The 20839-nt window shown below is 44.2% G+C and overlaps 1 protein-coding gene across 1 annotated transcript; it reads left to right on the top strand.

Annotated features, from left to right (window-relative positions):
* Positions 1 to 16: 16 nt before the first annotated feature.
* Positions 17 to 20004, top strand: LOC119500848 (minichromosome maintenance complex component 3 associated protein). The gene is made up of 29 exons (XM_037790811.1): positions 17 to 154; positions 344 to 2023; positions 2776 to 3023; positions 3483 to 3564; positions 3780 to 3933; positions 4092 to 4267; positions 4363 to 4502; positions 4717 to 4914; positions 6150 to 6418; positions 6645 to 6807; positions 7147 to 7304; positions 7683 to 7906; positions 8201 to 8400; positions 8974 to 9074; positions 9269 to 9400; positions 9741 to 9854; positions 10040 to 10192; positions 10796 to 10993; positions 11171 to 11239; positions 11320 to 11454; positions 12620 to 12773; positions 13850 to 14105; positions 14247 to 14344; positions 15406 to 15796; positions 16045 to 16335; positions 16456 to 16585; positions 16731 to 16916; positions 18961 to 19099; positions 19294 to 20004. Exons 2-29 carry the CDS (start codon positions 454 to 456, stop codon positions 19459 to 19461), a joined length of 6297 nt encoding a protein of 2098 aa, XP_037646739.1. The 5' UTR covers positions 17 to 154; positions 344 to 453; the 3' UTR covers positions 19462 to 20004.
* The last annotated feature ends 835 nt before the right edge of the window (positions 20005 to 20839 follow it).

The following is a 20839-nucleotide window of genomic DNA, read 5'->3' as shown; positions in this document are numbered from 1 at the left end:
AAAGAAAAAAGAAAAAAATGACTCTCGGACGGGAGCCGGCTCTTATCGTTCACTTAAAAGAGCCGGCTCTTTGAACCGGCTCGTTTTTGACGAAACATTACTAACCGGAACCGGATGTTGGAAAATTCAACATAGCAAACATAAACTACGGAAGGTGAGATTGTTGTCGTATCAAAGTTGTACAATTTTACAGTAACAGTTATTTATAGGCAAGTTGTTTGTGTTATTATAACACCTGTGAGGACAATGGAACACACTTAGCTAACTTTAACACTGTGTGTAGTGTTAGTTCAGTCTAACGGCCGAGTCATGAACGTTAACGGCTCTGTATGTGTCTCCATAGTGATAGAAGCTGTTACTCCGGTAACCGTGTTACAGGTGTCCGCCGGTTGAACGCCTGGATGAGAGACATTCCGTTCAACTAGTAACCAAGGATACTAAACATCCGCTAACATGAATCCATCCAATCCGTTTGGTAGTCCACAAGGAGGAGCTTTCCAAGCCCCCAGCAACATGATGAAGAATGGTGGTTTGTTCCCGTCATTTGGACAGCAGCAAGCTTCCAGCAATCAGCCCCAACCTATGGGCTTCTTCCAACAATCAGCGTTTGGACAGCCGTCTGTCTTAAATCAGCCCCCTACCATGTTTGGACAGAACCCTGCCTTTGGACAGTCGTCCACACAGCCCCCCTCGCTGCCTACAATAAGTCAAGCTCCAGCATTTGGACAGCAGTCGATAGTGATGAATAGCTCAGGCTTTGGTGGTGGCAGCACCGCTCCAGCTTTTGGACAGACTGCTGCACCGAACCAGAGTTCAGTCTTTGGCCAGACGCCTTCATTCGGGCAGCCGTCTGCATTTGGGCAGGGACCAGGATTTGGCCAGCAGCCACCGGGATATGTCAAACAGCCACCAGGGTTTGGCCAACAGCCCCCTGGGTTTGGAAACTCCCAGATGGCTACTGGCCCTACCGCTGCCTTAGGGCAACCTCAGCCACTCGGTTTTGGACAGCCATCATCATCTACTAGTGTCACCACCAGTGTATTTGGTAGCCCAGCTCCGAGTGTGACCCAGAGCAGAGGATTTGGATCATCCAAATACAGTTTTAAGCCGGCCAATGAGGCACTGTTCAAGCCCATCTTCAATGCCAGCCCTGAGCCCGCTAACCCTCAAACTACTTCAATGTCCAGCTCCCCCTTTGGCAGCAGTGGGTCCCAGACAATCGCCAGCTCCATGAGTAGCAGCAGCAGCAGCACCACCACCACCACCACTGGCTTCCCTCTGTCGACTGGAGCTAAGTCTGGGCAGCTGGGTTTCAGCTTCTCACAGCCAGCCGCAGCCCCCTCTATCTCTTCTGGAAACAATCCACTAACAACTGGCAATAGCAACGCTCCTACCAACACACTGCAGTTCACCTTTTCCCAGCCAGCTGCTCCCTCCAGCTCCAGCACTAAGGCCTCTACCACCGAGCCCACCACCCCATCATCCTTCAGCTTTTCAGCCCAAACCCTCCAGCCCCAGCCAACACCCCTTTTTGGAGGAACCAATTTTGGTCAGGCTTCAGCTTTTGGTGACACTAAAGCAGAGACTAGTACAGAGGAAAAAGGGCGCAACCTTGAGGGTCCTGGAGAGACAAGTATATTTGCACGACTTGGCAAAGTCACCAAGCGCAAGGAAGATCCAACGGTCCCCGGCGTTGTTCTCGAGAAGCCTGCTACAGCAGAGCAGGAGGAGGATGTTCCAGCAGAATCAGATTCACCAAGACCTTCAAAGAGGCCCCTGATGAGGTCCCGCGGCCCACCACCAGGCTTATTTGGCAGGGCGTTAAGTGGTCTTCGTAGAGAAGGTACTAACCCAGTGAGGCGAGAGGCCACAAAGGAGACCCAGCAGCAAGCATCGAAGTGGGACATGACAGAGAAAAAAGACTTTCAAGCTCAGGGTGAAGACCTACCTACTGCCACACCACCCACAGCACCCACAGCACAAACTCTGACCCGGGATGTGCTGGAAAAATTTGAAGCGTCAGGTGAGATTACAAATGATACATACTGTGTATTACCTGCATTTTGTATCGTGGTCTGTTAAACCTGCAGTAGGCAGAATGTTTTTGGCATCATTGGAAAAAAAATTCCATAATAACCTTTCAGCATATTGTAAATCAAGTGTTCTGAGAGAAAACTAGACTTCTGCACCTCCTCATGGCTCTGTTTTCAGGCCTTAAAAAAATACTTTGACCAATCACAGGTCATTTCAGAGAGAGAGAGAGCGTTCCTATTGGCTGTGCTCCGGTTGGTGGGCGGTGCTTAGTATTTCCTCAACTGATCTCAACATGGCTGCCGGGTCACAAATTTTCTCATTTTACAGATAAACAGTACACTACAAGATGTTTCTGAAAATATTCGAGGCATTTTTTAATCATATTTGATCCTTTTTTACCCACTGCAGTTTTAATGCACTTCTGAGATCTATCTGCACTATAAAAGGCAACTCTGCATGATAAAAATCACTCTTAAATTTCTCTTGCTTGCCTTTATAAATTGTCAAATCTCCTTTTTATTGACCTGTTTTTTTTTTTAATATTGGTGAGTTTTTACTGAGATTAAATATACATGGATCAATTTTGTTCCAATCTACTGCTATGAAAATCTCAATAGTGAAACGCACACAGAAATCTTCATCCTGCTGAAATTCAAGTACACATTTAACAGGAGTGGATTGCACTATTATAATATACTCATCCTGTTAGTTGTCTGCATATTACCCATCAACCCTCTCTAGACTCAGCACAAGCCCCAGACTCGACCCTCGGCCTCACAACCCCTATGAAACGTGGCGTACGCAGGGAGAGCTCGGACAGCCTGGGCGGCATGTCGCCCAGCGACCTCACCGTCATCCAGTGCAACAATGTGCCTCCAGCTCTCAACAGGAAGGACGTGATCCTGAAGCACTTTTGTCGATTCGGCAAAGTCCAGAAGGTCTTATGCCGGCCTGCCAAGAACATGGTCATAGTACATTTTGATGATCATGTGAGTTTACTCTATTCTACTCCCCCCCAAACACCCCACCCCCCATTCACCATACTCTGGCTGTTTTGAGTTTCCTGGCTTCACCAAATCTGGCAGTTAATGATAACCGTTCTCCCAGTCTGGTCCTCACCTAGCTTAGTTTTTTCAGCACACATCATGTGCTATATTAAGTTGTATTCATTACTCATAGTGTCAGTTAGCCAGCTGCTATTTCCTGTTTTGTGTGGCCAGAATGGAGCACTGATTTAACTGCAAGTTGTTTGGACTTCTTATTCTTTTTCTTACTCCTTGCAGGTTTAGTCTGTGGCATCACTTCCTATTTCAACTGAGCTCAGTTTAATACGTTTTAAGTTTAATCCACTAATCCTGCTTTGTGGGACAGGCCAAAGGTGATGATGTGTATGCTTCAATGAAATCACAATATTATTTTGCTTTCTGTCACTGTTAACTCTCTTTCAGGCATCAGCGGCAAAGGCAAAGAAGAAAGGCAAACACCTGCGTAGACACGAACTCCTTCTCTTGTGGCAGAGAAAGAAGCAGAGTAAATACACTATATTACCATGACGTTTAATTAATATAGAAATAGTAGTCAGCACCTAACAGGCGATAGGACTGTTAAGATGTACACACCTACAGGCAAAATTGACTGTAAATCAAGTCTTTTGTTATCTGCTGATGTGAAGAGTCCTGAGCAGTTTATTTCATAAGACCTTTAATTCCTTGCAGTGAGTCACTGTATTGCTTTTTGTGCTTTAGGCCCAGGAGACAAAAGGAGCAGAGCTGCAACAGAAAAGGACGAGGCAGAGGGAGAAAGTCCGGAGGACACAGAGTCCAAGGCGGCTTCCTCCCCACTCCGAAAACGTGAATCCAGAGCTCCCGCAGTCAGCAGCATGATGACCTCCAGCCACGGGTACACTTACAGTATACAGTTGTACCTGTGTGAAAGTGTTAGTCTTAGCTTAACTTTAGTTGTAATGCCTTCACCTAACAGGCCTGGACTAATGGACTACCCTAAAGATAGTTGTAAAAGTTCCTGTAGTGCTGTGACTGTCTTTCATGTGTCTTCAGTCCTCTGATGAAGAAGACTCTGCAGTTCGACACTGAACAGAAAAAGAGCAGCACAGAGGCCCAGAGCTCAGAGCGCCAAGTCCCCTCCTCCCTCCTTTACAACATTGGCCAGGCGTCTGAGAACGCTGAGGACAGGTACCAACTCCTGGACCAGAAGGACAAGAGCCTGCGTAAAGGTCGAGTCGCCGCTCTCACACCAATCTATTGCAGCCATTAAAAGGGATAGTTGGATGTTTTGTTTTAACTGTGTGCATAATATATATCTGCACAGATCGACCCAAGAGGACGGACCTGGACCTGTCTAAGGTGTTTGTGGGGACGTGTCCTGACATGTGTCCAGAGAAGGAGAGGTACATGAGGGAAACACGGAAACAGCTGAGCGTATTCGAGGTCATCCCAGATACTGAGATGGTAACGTCCTTAATGCTAATGTTGTAACTGTATTTATATATAATTTAAACCTGTTTTATAATATAAAAAAACTGAAAATCTCTCTTTTTACAATATGGGACCTTTAAAGGATAATGACAAATAATGTTTTGCAAGTGGTAGCTTTCAGGTACGTTGAAGACCGCAGGGACACAGTAGACAAAATCTGAAACTATAACCTCCTGTCCCCGACCAGGTGGATCACTCAGCAGCCATCAAGGAATACAGTCGCTCATCAGCCGACCAGGAAGAGCCCTTACCCCACGAGCTGCGCCCCCTGCCTGTGCTCAGCATGACCATGGACTATCTGGTGACTCAGATCATGGACAAGGGCCACGACAAATACCGGGACTGGTATGACTTTGTCTGGAACAGGACCCGCGGCATCCGCAAGGTAAGGGCCTGCTGCAGGTGAGCTGCTCTCTTCAAATGTCAGCTGGAATCACGCTTACATCAAAATAATAATTTGGTTGTCCTTAAGTACTTTTGTCAGTCCACAGATCAGTTCACCATAAAAAGTTAACATCCCCACGAAATGAAAAGTACATTTTCTCAGTTTTAATCCAGTGTCCCTCTTGTTATATGCCAAATATATGTAAAAGAAAAACAGTATCAGAGTATTTTTTCATCAAAATCCCCGTCTTTTCTCTTCCTGTAAATGGTTTCAAATGTTTGATGAGTCATCCTGCACTCGGGGACGTTTACAAAAATTCATCCAATCAAATGAGATTTTGGGCGACTTGTTAGCCAATCATTTGCGGATCAAATCAATGCACGTTCTTTGAACGAAGTAGCTCATAGAGCAATATAGAGAGAGACAGGATGTTATCAGTGAGCAAAAACACTGTTTTCATTTCCAAAACAATGTGGCTGAGATCTAATTCATTCAAGGGGAAACTACCGGTTTGGTCGGACTCTGTGTCACTGCAGCATCAGACTGTCGCCTCCAACTACAGTATATCTCAGCCTATAGATCAAACAGTTGGCTATTAAGAGGTTGGTTATAACAGACAACACTTAAGCTAATGTGATTCAATCAAATAAGCAATATCCGGCCACTGTGTTGGACGACTGAAGGGACATGATGACGATCAACCTTCATTTATTGAGGTATCGCGATCGCTCCGGTTCAGGCAAGATCTCAAAATAATTATTAGACGTGTATAAAACAAAAACAAGCGTTTGTATAACAACAGATGAATGCATACGAATTTACATAAAATTACAATCCAAACATACATCAAATTGCATTGAAGTCTATGGGATCTTCGGTTTTCTTTCTCCCAAAAGGGGGTGCAGCCTTGACTTTTTGCAAAGTACCCGTATGTGCAGGTCTGATGTGTAGGATAAAATGATGAAGTGATGACATTTTGGACAGACATGGATGTAAGCTGCAACTTGACTGGTTGGCGGGGGCAAAAACCGCGAGGCGGTAATTCTAGCTTATGAATACCAATTTTGCCATCAACTCCTCCTCACACACGACCATCTGTGAATATTGCCCTTCAGTGTGTAACAGCAAACCTGTTGTTTCAACACACTTTCTGGGTTCAGTCGTGGTTTTGCAGAGGTGAGGACTTAACAAGTTGTTAGTCGTGACACGTCTTGTTTCCTCTATCGTACCCACAGGACATCACCCAGCAGCACCTGTGCTGCCCACACACGGTGTCGCTGATTGAGAAGTGCACACGCTTCCACGTGCACTGCGCTCACCACCTCTGCGAGGAGCCTTTGTCGGCTTTCGACGCCAAGATCAACAACGAGAACATGACAAAGTGCCTCCAGAGTCTCAAAGAGATGTACCAGGACCTGGCCATGCGTCAAATCTACTGCCCCCTGGAGGCAGAGTTTCGCCAGTACAGCGTGCTGCTGAAACTCAACGATGGTGACATCCTGCGGTCAGTCTATTGAAACTTGCATACACAAATATGTTGGTGAAATGTCATTGAATTATGCGTAATGCAAATTTTGTACTTCTTTCTTTTTTTAAAGAAATTAGCACATTGAAATGATTTTATACATCTTCAGCTGTTCTTCTTCACCTTTCGGGGCATGTTTATTTGCATTCAATGCATATTGTAGCTCACTCTATACGGTACTTCTTCACACTTCATATCCACACAGTGAAGTGCAGCAATTCCGCGACGAGGTGCGCAATTCCCCTGAAGTGAAGTTTGCCGTGCATGTGTTCGCTGCACTCGACAACAACAACTTTGTGCGCTTCTTCAAGCTGGTGAAAAGAGCCTCCTACCTCGCCAGCTGCCTCCTACATGGATACTTCAACCAGGTCAGAAACTGTTTCCTTCATGAGACTGAGAAAACCTTGAACTTGTCTCAAGTCTTCTCACTAGTGTTATTTGACTTTGGAAATATCTTGAATGAGAAAGAGTTAGATAAGGGTGATCAGTGTCAACTGAACAATAGTTTGTATAGCATGGGACTGCTCTATTATGTATGATGCTTTTTTTTATGCCTTTTTGTACCACACACAGGCGTTGTAACTGCTGCTGTTAAAGCACTAGATGCAAATAATGTTTGGAAATGTTGCATGACGGAGCAGGTCCAGACAGAAGTTTGTGTTGTTCAATATTGATGTTCTTTTAAATGTGTATATTCGTGCGTACAGGTCAGAGCTAAGGCCTTGAAGCTCTTGAGCATAGCCCACACCGTGGGTCCACGATCGACTGCGTTTCCAGTTGAGGACATCGTTCGGATATTAATGTTCCCAAACACTGAAGAGGCAACTGACTTCATCCAGCAGTATGGCCTGGCTGTCAGCGATGGGTGAGTGTCTGCTAGTAGAAGTTCCAGTGGCTAAATTTGATAATAATGTTTTGGGGGGAAAAAACGTATATACCTCTGAGTTAAAGGTGCTAAATTTGAAATTCAGAGCATTTCTATTGCCTCCGCACGACTGCACATGGAGACAGCTGGTGATAACAGCGCTAACAGTGAAAACAACGGCAACAGTGCTGACAGAGCTTACAGTGTTTCCCTTTGGAGGGAACTGTACAGTCGTGTGAGAGCAGTGCAGAGCATGAGCTAGCCAGTGTGTTATTAATTGGTGATAAATCGTAATGAACCATCATGCTATTAATTGCGATTAAATATTTTAATCGATTGACAGCCCTAATTAATATATTTGATCAATATTGTCCACAGAGTGGTAGAGCTGAATCGGGTAGCGTATCAGGAGCCAGATATGCCTCTGTCCCAGAAGAAGTCAGATGTCATCCTTGCAAAGAAAACAGTGTTGATTGGAGAGGTGGTGAGCGGAGGCCCCCTCCCCAGCCCACTCCAGCACACCCCTGTCTGCAGCTTTGACTCCCAGAGTAGGTCCTATAGAGCAGGCCCTCTGGCTGAGCCCACTCCAAGCCAGATTAAAGGTATTCCCTCCTTTCTCTAATCATGGCATTGTCTGTATGCAGAGCTGAAAAATATTTTGTTTTGTCATTTTTTAGGTCTTGGAAGTTTCCTCCTATACAATACTTATCTGATTGATTTTATTCTGCATTGTACATTCTACTGGAATTACTTTTTATGAGGAATAAATCCCTTTACTTCTAAAGTGACAGGGCCTGCATCATTTTAGTAGCAACCGCCTTAAAATGAATTCTAAGAATTAAGCTGTTTTGGGAAGGTTACGTTAGTCATGTCTTTGTTTGTCTTTGTTGTCTCAGCTGTTGCCGCCAAGGTGGAGGTTAAGGCACCACCCAGCGTTGATTTGCTGTCACAGGTCGTCCCGCGTATGCCCAGTGAACCGGATCACAGCCCGGCTCCCCCGGCAGAGGCCCAGCAGATGTTCCAGCCGATATTTGAACCTCAGCCTGTCAAACAGCCATCACCTCCACCCAAACCTCAGCCGGTGTACAGCAACGAGGTGGGCAAGATCTCTCTGCTCTTTATCTCCGACCACATTAGATGTCTCACTTGGAGGACTAATTTATTCTCACTGCATTGCCTGCACTGCAGTTGTAAATTAATTAACCTCTATTTCTCCAGTACATGATTATTTGATGTAGTACCTTTGCTCTGATCCTTGTATTCCTTACTGATGGTGCCTTGTAAATTTGGTTATATAGGAACAGTGGTGGGAAGCAACTAAGTACATTTACTAGGTACATGAGGTACTTGAACTTGAGTATTTCATTTCTGTGCTACTTCTACTCCACTGCGTTTCAGAGGGAAGTATGGCTGTGGTCGTGCGTTGCTATTGGCTCAATTTCGGCAAGTGCAGACTGCGCATGTGTTGTAACCCAATAATATGACGCGATGATGACGCGTGACATCTCCTAGAGAAGGAAATGCCTCCCATCACAGGATAGATTTTTTAAAGCCTGTAAACAGAGCCAAGAGGAGGCGCAGAAGTCTAGTTTTCTCTCAGAACACTTGAATTCCAATATGCTGAAAGGTTATTATTGAATTTTTGCACTGTTTTTGTTCCCTTCTGCAGGACATTATGGCCGAACTAGACTGTGTGATTGAAGAGGTGGTTGGAGCAGCAGTGAGGGAGGTAGCCGACGCTGGTGCCTGCTATGCCGCAACAGCTCTTTCGTAAGTTCAAGTGATCCATCCATCCAGCTATTCTGTACCAGCGTTTCAATCCTGTGCTGCCTTTTATTTAACTTCTTCACAGTTATCATTAATTATGTGATCACAGTGTGTAGATGCAGTGGAGATCCAACCCCCCCTAGATGTTTTTTTATTAAGATGACTGACTTGCTCTCCTATTGCCTTTGGTTCTGCAGGGAGAGCAGCGTACAGGTGGAGTCTCTGGTGAGCGACGTGCTGGGACAGATGCTGCAGGAGATGTCCTCCACCGAGATCCAACTGGAGCAGGAGCGTGTCGCTGACGAGAAACGCAAGCTTGAAGATGCCAGGTTGGTCTACTGACAGTTGAGGGCAGCCTGATAATGACCTTATAATGAACTGTATGAACAGTGTGTAGGATCGACACTAAATGTTGACGTACTTTCAAATGAGGAAATGTACGTACTCCCAAAAATATTCAGATTTATAAAAACGGGCATACGCCTCTCAGTGCACAATTTCCTTTTATAAATCCCAAATCAACTTGGAATTGCCTTCACGTGGTCAGCCTTATACCCCTCCGTCGACACGCCCACATTCAGTCATAAATTGTCAATGCAAAGCACCCAAAGTAGCTTTATTTGCCACAGCTCACCCCCCCATTTCCTTTTCCATGTCCGTCGGTGGCAGGAGGAGGCAGGAGCACGAGGCCTTCCTGGTTCAGTTCAGCTTCTCTCTCTGCACAGAGCTCGTCTACGAAGTTTTAGATGAGACCATCAAGGAGACCGCCACCTCTGAGATCCAGTAAGGCTTTAAAACTCAACCTACTTCTAATGTGGTCTGATGTGAAGTTACGTGATTAACAAGACTACTTAAAAATGATATGGTGCTAGAATTAAAGAGGAATATCATGAAGTGTAATGTCTTTGAGTAGCACACTTAGGAGTTTCCCTGAATTTAAATTGACACTTTTCTTTTTCCTTTTTCAGACAAGCAGTGAATGAGAAAGCAAACCGTGTCGCTAAATGCACAGAGGAGGTCTGTACCAGTCTAGTTGAGGAGACTTTGATTGCAGACATTGCTCTGTTGGTTGAAGATCTCCTTGAAGCTGAGCTGCAGTGCATCCACAAGTACATCAAAAGGTAAGAAACTGAGCAAAAGTGCAATTGATAACAGGCCAACATCAGTCTGACACACCAGTATACCATTCTAAAGCCGGGGCCACACTGGGAATGTCGGCAGCGCGTGGCGGCTGCGGAAACTATTTTTTATTTCGCCGCCCATGTTCACAGGTTAGAGCAGCCACACTTCCCGTGTGAGCAGCTCGTCTCAGGCACGGCTTGGACAGAGCACCAGCAGACCTGGGACCAGCTGACCACCTGCCTCTTAACGGATCATGAATGCATAAATTAAAATTTTAAAAGCGTGATGAATGTATTCAAATGTAACGGAGTAAGAGAGATGATTTTTCTCTAAAAATCTACTCAAGTAAGAGTAAAAAAGTATGCTGCATTAAAACTACTCTGACAAGTACAATTTACTCCAAAAAGTTAATTGAGTACATGTAATGGAGTAAATGTAACTCGTTACTACCCACCTCTGGTGTCGACCGTCATCTACTGTAGGTAATACACTGACTACGTACCTCATACAACCGTACTTTAAAAAAAAAAAAAAACTATGTCTTTAAATACCCTTTCACGATTCATCATCCGTTTCCTTTCTCCTCTCATCCGAACCACCAGGTGGCGTGATGTGGTTGCAGTACGTCGGCAGCTGAAGAGACAGATGAGAGGTTTCCCTGCAGCTCCTTGCTGTGTGGACCCTCGGTTCAAACTCAAGGCTCTGGCTCCCAGTGCCCCTGTACGGCCTTCCATGGAAGACCTGGCACGTGGTCTGGTCAATCTGGGAAACGCCGGCACCCTGGCCCTCTCCAGCACAAGGTATGTTCATCTGATTGCTTTAATGAACAAAAAATTGGTGAATATGGTACATCAGCATATCTGTCACTGTACTATTATATAATTTACAGCTCATGATATATGGTTGTTTGCATAGATTACAGCATGACTAAATCATTTGTTCGTTGTCTACTAAGTATGAAATGTGTTTTTGTTAAGGGTGTTGAAAATGAGACAAGAAGCGATCCACCAGATGAGAGTCCATTCCTACTATAAGCGACTGCTCGAGTAAGTCATGAGTGTGTCTATTCAGTCAGTGGTCCATGCGGCAAAGCAGCATTTTCACCTCTTTTTGGTGTTTCTCTCAGTGAGACCGTGTGGGCGCCACTCGACCTGCCAACACTGGTGACAGAAAATATCCCCAACCCACCTGACCAAATCTTCTGGAAAGCTGTTCTCCTCCTACCGAGCGACCACGAGAGCGTAGCCAGCCTGGCAGACAGGTAAGCAGCAGCACTTTACCGACAGTAACCGCAGTGGTGACAGGCAGATGTTTGATTACCATAAGATTTAGGCTGCCGTCAAAAAGTATTTTTTTGCTTATGGGGGTCCTAACTGAGCTGTTTTGAATTCTCCAAATTTTAAAGAAAGGTGCTTCAATGCTTCCTTTATGATCTCCTTAAGCATAGGATACACCGAGCCATCTTTTACCAAAGGAAAGGAGAGAATGTCATCCCACAATTCCTTGCGGCCGCAACTGTTAAAGCGACGCACCATTCGGCCGTTCATAAAAAAAAAACCCAATATGCTTATCATGCATATTATTTTCATACAGTCATATACTAATTTGGGATTCATGTTGATAAATATGAGTGGACAGTGACATCCATTTCCTTTTTACTTTATTTCTATTTATTTATTTTGAACAAGTAACAAATTAGTAAATAACAAAACAAGAATAACAAATAAAATGAACAGTAAACATATAGATGTCAATAAACAAATAATCAACATGAATAAATATTACGCCCGAAAAGGAGTAGGAAGAAATATGCATTTAATGGTTCTACTCCTTCATCATAACTCAAAAAATAACTCAATATTTATCATATAAACTTTTGTGGTAGCATGTAGGTTATTCCTTTTTTATTTCAATTCCAACCATGGTAATGAAGTGATATTTTTCACCGGTTGTCCACGTTAGGTCATATGGTCCTTTATTATAAGTTGATGTAAAGTGTTCCAGCAGCAGAAGAACTTGTGGTATCTCTCTTTTACACTAAGCGGCCGGGTGAAGCAGCCTGTCACTGAAAGAGCTATTTTAGACTGGGGGATGCAGAGCCTTTTGTAGTCCATCTTTGGAACATTGTAGTTTCACCACGGCAGACCTGTCTCACTAACATCCGCCGCCGTCGCATCATAATTACGGAGCCTAGTGTTAGTGCAGTCGGATTCTCTTAACACCACGGTTGTCTTTTCCTTCACATCTTTCCTCGACCTCATGACGTTTTCCATCGAGGTCAAGGAAAAGTGGTCAGGAAAAGACTTAAGGACGTCATTTTTTGTCTTTTCGACCGCAGCCTTAGTTACATTTCTTCTCATTGAAGGCACCCAGTGTTCACTGAACCTTCCATTGAGTGTGTCCTCTCCTCTGTCTGTTGTCTTCAGGATCCTGTCAGACTGGCTGGAGGTGAAGCTTGGTGGAGACAAGGAGTCAGAGGTGAGCGAGGAGCAGCTAGATGGCACACTGCAGACCCTCTGTGTCACCAACACACTCCAGGATAAAGGACGACGCACTCACAAAGTCCACATCAGCATCAAGGTAGACTGCAGCTTGAATGAATGACTGCAGACAAATGCAAAGAAAAGAGATCACAAAGTCTGTAAAGGGCTCATCTGCTGGTTAGAGTACACAGTGCATATACTGTAAGTGCTCATTTAATATGTGTAGTGAAATGCAGTGTGGCACACTCTAAAGGCTGAGCTAAAAGGCTAGTGTGCAATAAGTATGGAATAATGTACAACGAGCCGGTCATTGTTGTGAAAGACTCCCCGACAGGGCGATGGCGGAGGGGTGGTCTCTCATCGCCCTGAAGGGGATGCTTTCACAACAATGACCCGCTAGCTGAACATTATCCCGCTTATTACACGGCTACTTACTGAAGAAATCAATATTTTGACACAAAAACGGTCCGCAAGAGTCCGACATCAGAGCTGCGCCCATAGCAACGGTCTGTTATCCATAGTAACGGTCTGTTATACATAGCAACGGTCTGTTATACAGAAATTACAGACCGAAGAACGCCGTGATTGACTAATCAGAAACGAGCATTGAACACAGCTTCGTAATAAAGAGTAATAATTAGAAAAAGAACTATAAAGGATGATAATTCAAAGATAAAAATTATAAATATATATAACATATATTTTGTTCTTTTCTTATAGTGTACCATGAGATTGATGACCAGTCATGTTTTAGGTCATCTCTATAAACAGATATCTGATAATCTGTGGGCAACGGGACAAGATTTTGGTATTGGAAGCGTTCTGGTTTCCGTTTGTAGTCTGAGTAGTATTGACCAATCACGTTTGAGAGCGGAGCCTGTGTGAGTTGTTGCCATGTTGCTCCTGCGCCGCTCGCTAAAGAGGGTGTGGGATGACTGACAGCGAGGGACACTGCCTTATATACCGTCGGGTCCGCACGTATTTGGGTAGGCACGTCCTGATTGGCCGGCTACGTTTATGCAAAATTCAGTGGGCGACTGTGTGCACGTTATTGGAGGAGAGTATTACCCATAGAGTCCAGTAGAGGGGCAGCTTGTGCCTGTGCTTATAGAACTAAGGTCACAATGTCATAACCTTTGTTTTCTGACCATTCTTCTTGGTGATGTGTCCCAGGCGTCCCGAGGCCCCCTGAATGAAGATGACCTGTCCAAAACGGAGGAGTGCTGCGAGCTCCAGGGAGCAGGAGCTCTGATCGTGTTGCTCCCCGCCATGCCCATCGTCGAGCCCAGCCTGGACGAGCAGGATGTACCTCTGCTGTCAGCCCTGCTTCAGCTCAAACAGCTACAGCAGGCCAGCACCTGGCACTGCCCGCTGCCTCTGGCCATTCTGGTGCCAGGGCCTGAGTGTGATACACAGACACTTGAAGAAGGTAATCATATAGATTAGATACATTATAAAGCTGCATTGTATGTCAGGTAGTAGTTCTGGAACAGTAGCTGAATTCATCTGGACACAATGTGTAAACCCTGAACTATTGTTCTCATGGTGCCTCCTTGTCCTTGTCCCTCAGCCCTGATGCTGGAAACACTGGTCCAGGAAGGCCTGATATCGGAGTACACATTCTTCTTCATACCAGAGACCACAAGTGACCTACAGGGATCCAAACAGGTATTAGATACACAGGCACATGCATGGCAACTAACAAAACAGAAAAACACATTTCTTTTGCACTTTTATGTTTTAATGTCCTTCATCTTCTGGGATTTCATACATATAGTGATGTCTTTAGGTTAAAGCGGAATTACCTGAATCTGCAGCTCTCCTAGGCTTTATGGAGCTATCCGGCCAGCAACTTTTCGGCCACAGCAGACAGCTGTTTTCAACGCAAATAGCTCTTAATATCCCGCTATACACCACCGGCTCAGCACCAAACGGGCCAGCTGGTGAACAAAATTTAGCAGCTAAAGAGCCATATATTTTCCTCCGGAATTGGTGGAGACCAAAACAGAGCTAAAGAGTAAATATTGGACAAAAAAAAACAAACTCCACATGACTGATAATTTTGCTCTTTATTCTTGTAGTGGCCAAACGGCGGTACTACAACTTCCGTGTCCGTCACGCGATGCCATTGGGCCCAAAAAGACTTTTTCTCCTAGACTTACATTGGGGAAGAGACGTCTGTAACTCAGCGGGTCGTTTTTTTTTAGGTCAACTTCCAAGTATGAATTCTTGAAGAGCCCTCAATTAAATCATTAGGTCCTAAAAGTTGTAAAATGCACTAATAGCCGAATCCAGAGTTATTTTCCTTCCTCTGTTCATTTGAATGAGACCCAGACCGAGGGCTGGGAGGCGGAGTTAAAGGAAACGCTACTGCGCCTGCTCTATGGGCCCAGTGGATGCGGAAGATCGCCGGATGATCCGGGTATTTTATCACTCGGCAGCCGAGCCATTTTGGCTGCATGTGCCACTGAGCAACTCTCATAGGAATGAACGGGAGCCCGCCTCCGACGCTGTATCCAGTTCTCTTTATACATCCATGGTGTGAACAAGTAACTGTTTGCTAACAAGTTCGCCATATCAACTTAAAATCAAGTAGACCCTCCTTCGTTGTGAGGGGTCATTAGCCAAAAAGGTTCAGAATCACGGATATAGATTGTCTGACAGTTTTGAAACATTTCATCTAAGTCTTCTCCAACTTCTCTCCCACCTGTCCTGTTGTTTGTCTCTAGCTAAGCCAGGCTACACGTTGGCTGCTGGCCCGTGCTCCACCACCCACCCCACTCTCCTGTCAGACCCTGGTGCAGCTCGTAGAGTCCGGTTTGAGTCGCGAGTTCAGTCCCAGAGTTTACGCCCACCGGCAGGACCGGGCCGCTGCATGTCTTCCTTCCCAGGACCCCGTGCCTGTCATCCAGCTGTACAACGCCATCCTGGCTCACATTGCTGACAAAGTGGTGTCCCAGGATCTCAGCAAACTCTCGTGGCCGCCAGGCGAGTTCTGCCTGCCTGATACCCGTGACTTTGTCCCTCATCTTGGCTGGAACTCTGTCGAGCACCTGGCCTGGTTAAGCAATGGCATCCTCAGCCTGCAGCTGCCCGAGTGGGAGCAGCTATCTGTCACAGGTCGGTGTAGATGTAGATTGCAGAGTTTTTATTAATGGTTCCATCACTGTACAAAATCCTCTTGAGTACAAAAGAAAGAGAAAGATGTGAACAAGTAAGGGATAATGCCTGATGAGGTGTCCACTATTAGGAGTTAATGGACAACGTTGCCTCTGCGAAGTCCATTAGTATAAGAGACCAATAATCCATGTATTATACTTCCTTCTCCTTCCTCACTTCTTTTATTATCCCTCCCCCTCTCTCTCTAGAGTCGTGGTCTGAGCTCTGCTCCTCCATCTTTCGCTACGCTGCTCAGATCCCAGTCTCAGACCGCAGTCAGCCTCTCCTAATGTCACGGCTGGAAAACCTTCTGGAAAGGGTCAGGCTCAAGGGTCACCATATCCGAACCCTTGGATCCAAGGTAACCATGAGCAACTTGGGCGACGGGGACGAGAATGTGTGTCCAGCCTTCAGTGAAATTCCTTGGGACGACATGCTGGAGATTTGCATAGACCACAAGCTGAAAGACTGGCATATCCCTGGACCACCTGTCTGGGAAGGTGAGGACATTCTCGGGGCAAAGTTATTTTACTGTGATTTAGAAAAAGAACCAATGTTCTCTGTGAACCTACTGATGATGTATGACTTGCATTACAGTATGTAATTATTTGTCTTTTAAGATGCTGTGACGGATGATGGGGAGATCCTGGTTTACCTCCCCACAGAGTCAATGAAGGGTTTCCAGCCACCTGAGGAATGGACGCAGGCCACCAGACAAACCCACAGAGAGAAGCAGCAAGAGAGGGAAGGGTAAGCAGGTCCAAGTGGGAATGAAACATTACAGAAGGGGCTCCTAGTTTTCAAAGAACATAAGCAAGAACAAGTCACATTGTCACGACCCTGCAGCTACACAATCACAGTACTCATCCCTTTTTTTTCTCTCCTCCATCATCAGGGCGGGCGCAGCTGCTTGTGCCACGCCCAGCAGTCTGTCCGTCAGACAGAAGTTGTTCCACAGTCTGGTGGAGCCTCTCGAGGCCCCGACAGCCCCACTGGACATCACGCACACTCCCTCAGCACCAGAGCTCCTGGCCGACAAACTCCTCCGGAGCATAGAGGAGGAGAAGGCTGAAAGCAAAAGGTATATCTACAGCACTGCTGTTGAATGGTTTCATTGCATCGAGAATTCATGTTTATAGAATACGCCAGGGGTGGGACCAAAGGCCTGTGCCACGAAGCGAGTTCCACATAGCCAGGGTATCTTCTCGTTATCTGGTTTAACTAACCCTAACAAACGAGATCCCGCTAAGCGGTCCTACCACGGTGGTTATCAACTCGGTAAGTCAACCCAGGGTATTTTCTCAATCTGGCTAGTTCACATGAAAGGGGCGGGGATTGCAGCATATGACCAATCACAAACATGGACAAGTCTACTGTCAGCAGAGCGGCACATAAAACAAACCAAGAGCAAACTATAATATTAGACAAATATGAAGAAGTTACATAATCAAAAAAAAACAAACATAATCCAGACTAAAAGTAACTCTGCTGAAGTTGCCAAGTGCAGGAAGGACAGCTGGCAAAAGAAAAAAATGCCGCTGTGTGAATGCGTAAATTAACAGATTTGTATCACTGGCCCATCTAGAGCACGACAGATCTGACTGTATTTACTTGTGTATTCCGTTAAATCAATATGATGCTTATAGAATAGAATAGCCTAGAATAGAAGAAACGTTATTTATTCCCATTGGGGATGATATGGCGTGTTTGACAATTTAACCTTCTTTCGGCTGCGTCCCCAACTCCAGGGGAGTGAAACAGATTTGGGAGCAAATAAAAAATAAATATAAAACATAATTCAAAGCGGTAAACTGTCTTACTTTCTAATCATATAATCACCCACAGTATTAAACTGTTTTGCTTTTAGTTTGGATTATGACTTCAGTTCTTCGTCTTTGTGTAATATCATTTTACACCAAACGTTGATTGGTCAGTAGGCGGTGCTTTTATACCAGTTGATCTCTTATCTGGAACATAACCTGCCCCGGAGCAGGTTAGATGTGCCGCATTAGTTACCATGGCGATCTGCCCCGGTAAGACGTGAACCACCGTCGTAGGACTGAAAACCCAGAGTTTACCGAAGTAAGTCTCAAGTCTTTGCACTCAAGTCTGAGTCCAAAGTCAATACTGACAAGTCCCAAGTCCTAAACTTTGAGTTTTGAGTCCTAAACAAGTCATAATGCGCTCTTCACCAAATGTAATGCCATTTTAACAACAGAACAACTGGCTCCAACTGGCGCTCAGTAACACAACATTAGTTCTTCATGGTTTTCTCCTGCAACTTGATTGGATGCTGTCGGATTGATTCAAACAAAGTGGATCTGGGGAATTAAGTGTAAGATAATCAAATGCAAGTCCCAATATTATTCACCAAAAGTAAAGAGTGCAGAGTTCAACAAAAAAAAGATAGAAATTCAGTTTGTTCAGTTTAGTTCAGTGTTTCCCCCCACGAGTAAATCTTCTTCCCAAACAAATAAAGGATCTCTGTTCAGTTTGTTCAGTTCAGTTATTTCCCCCACGAGTAAATCCTCTTCCCAAATGAATCAATGAAGGATCTCTCAAAAACTTTGTGCACACACTTTTTAAATAACATCTTTTTAATCTTGTAAACGTTCTTGGTGGAAGTTATTATATATATTATATATTATATAGTATTTTCAAGTCAAAAGGCTCTAGTCCAGGTGAAGTCACGAGTCACTGGTGTTAAAGTCCAAGTCGAGTTGAACGTCTTTTTTGATTTTGTCAAGTCAAGTCTAAAGCCATCAAATTTGTGACCTGAGTCTGACTCGGGTCTAAGTCGTGTGATTTGAGTCCACACCACTGGAATACGCCATGTTGAAAGAGGAGGTGTGTACGAATAAAAAAATGAATAACCTCATCAAAAATAGATAAAAAGGTCTTTGCTTGGACTGTTTATTGACAAACTATTTGAATCATGTATTCAGGGACGTAGCTCACTGCCTATGTTTAGCTTATAGAGGAATTTTAAGCACATTTTCTTGTGACATTGGTAATGTGGTGTTCATGAATTTGGCATAGACCATACAAAGAGAGTTCTTGAGACTCCATTGCAATTGTTTTTTGCTGAAAATAATCTACAATACGTGTGTAACTGCTGTCTGCAGGAGCATGGAGCAGCTTCAGCGTTGGCTGGATGGAGAACCCGTGGTGCACTTGTCCACACCGCTTTTCCTTCCATCCTCCACTCTGTTGTCCATGCCCACAATGATGATGCATGCAACCACAGCCAAGACTGTCACACAGGTACGACACGTCTCCTCACCTCACTCAGTGATCCTGGTACAAGTGATGTCCTTTTTCAAATAGTGTATGTTTCTTAAATAATAATGTCTAGTATGTGGCTGCAAATAATAAGAGATTCATCAACAATATTTTCTAAATATCGCGATCACGGATCGCAGTAATCATGATGCCCTTTCATCGTTTTGTCTTTCCAGGTGCCAGAGCCTGATGATCTGTCAGACAAAGCAGACCGGCCTAAAACCCCGCGCGTATCTATGGCTTGGCGTCTGGAGGAACTCGAGAAACAGATTTTGGCGAGTCATGAGGAAGAACTGGCCTGCAGACTGAAGCTGAGTGGTCTGCTGAGCATTGTTGATGATTGATGAACTGTTGCAGGAAAATTAAAACAAATGACTCTGCGGATATGAAAATATTTGAAAACTGAGGACAAATAAAACTTCTGCCTGCAGCGATTTTTTTAATTTTTTGTGCTGAGCTCATTGCAGTCTGTGGCGTACGGAGTTCAATATGTTGTGAATTTCTCATCTTTTAGTCTGTTGAGGACAGATTCACTGATGCAACAGTGTGTGTTTTATATCTTGTTTGTATTAATGTCTGGGTTTATATAAGAGTAAAAGAAAATCAAGATCTCTACTCTTGATTTTGTAACATAGATTTTGCATTTATAACTTGATGCGTGTGTTTAAGTCTAATCCCGTGTCTATCATGCTGTTGGTTTTAGCATAAATCTGATGAGATGCTTTTTCCCAAAGTGTGTTAAAATCTCTGAAAATGCTGCTTTTCTTGTCGGTCTTTAACACACCTTGTAGTACTTGGATAATAATACTTGAGAGGCCATGTGTACACTTGTTTTTGTAATGTAGAGTTATGACATTGTCAGATGAATAAAAGTGTTGTTTTTCAAATAGTAGGATTTTTACAAGTGCAAACAGCTGCTGACTGCAAATTATTATATCAATAACAACATTGTCTAATTTCTTTAACGCATTAACACAACTTTCCCTTTATTATGATTAAATTCATCTGATATTCCAGTAGTGCTAACCCTAGACTAGAGGTTTAAACTGGGATTGTGTTCAGTTGATATTCCAGTAGTGCTAACCCTAGACTAGAGGTTTAATCTGGGATTGTGTTCAGTTGATATTCCAGTAGTGCTAACCCTAGACTAGAGGTTTAATCTGGGATTGTGTTCAGTTGATATTCCAGTAGTGCTAACCCTAGACTAACATTCTGTTTCTGCTTTGCTAAAGCAACATGTTGCAGACACACTGAAACAGGAAGCTGTTCCTGTTTAAATCTGCAGCTTCCAGTTTCTTTCACCAATGACTGCTGATTTCTTCTGTTCTGATTCAACTGGTTCTCAGAGGGATCGACGTCTCTTTCAGTTGTCAGTCTGGTTGAACCACTGGACAGCATTTTGTTCTCCCTCTACTGAACTAAATAACATCTATTAGTAAAGAGGACTTTCTACAAGCTGAAAGCAGGAAAGACCATTCAGACAATGTGAAAAATATCAGAAAATGTGCAAAAGAATTAGTAGTAAAATATCCAAAAAATGTCTGATAAATATTTGGAAACTAAACTAAATAACATCTATTAGTAAAGAGGACTTTCTACCATTCAGACATATGTGAAAAAAAAATCAGAAAAATATTAGGAAAATATGTGAACAAATATTCGAAAAATGTCAGAAAAAATTATTGGTAAAATATGTGAAAAAAATATTGAAAAAATCTGGGA

The sequence above is a fragment of the Sebastes umbrosus genome, chromosome 13 (genome assembly GCF_015220745.1).
Source record: "Sebastes umbrosus isolate fSebUmb1 chromosome 13, fSebUmb1.pri, whole genome shotgun sequence".
Taxonomy (NCBI): Eukaryota; Metazoa; Chordata; class Actinopteri; order Perciformes; family Sebastidae; genus Sebastes; species Sebastes umbrosus.
The sequence above is the reverse complement of the archived record's forward strand: the minus strand, read 5'-3'. Positions and strand labels throughout refer to the sequence as shown.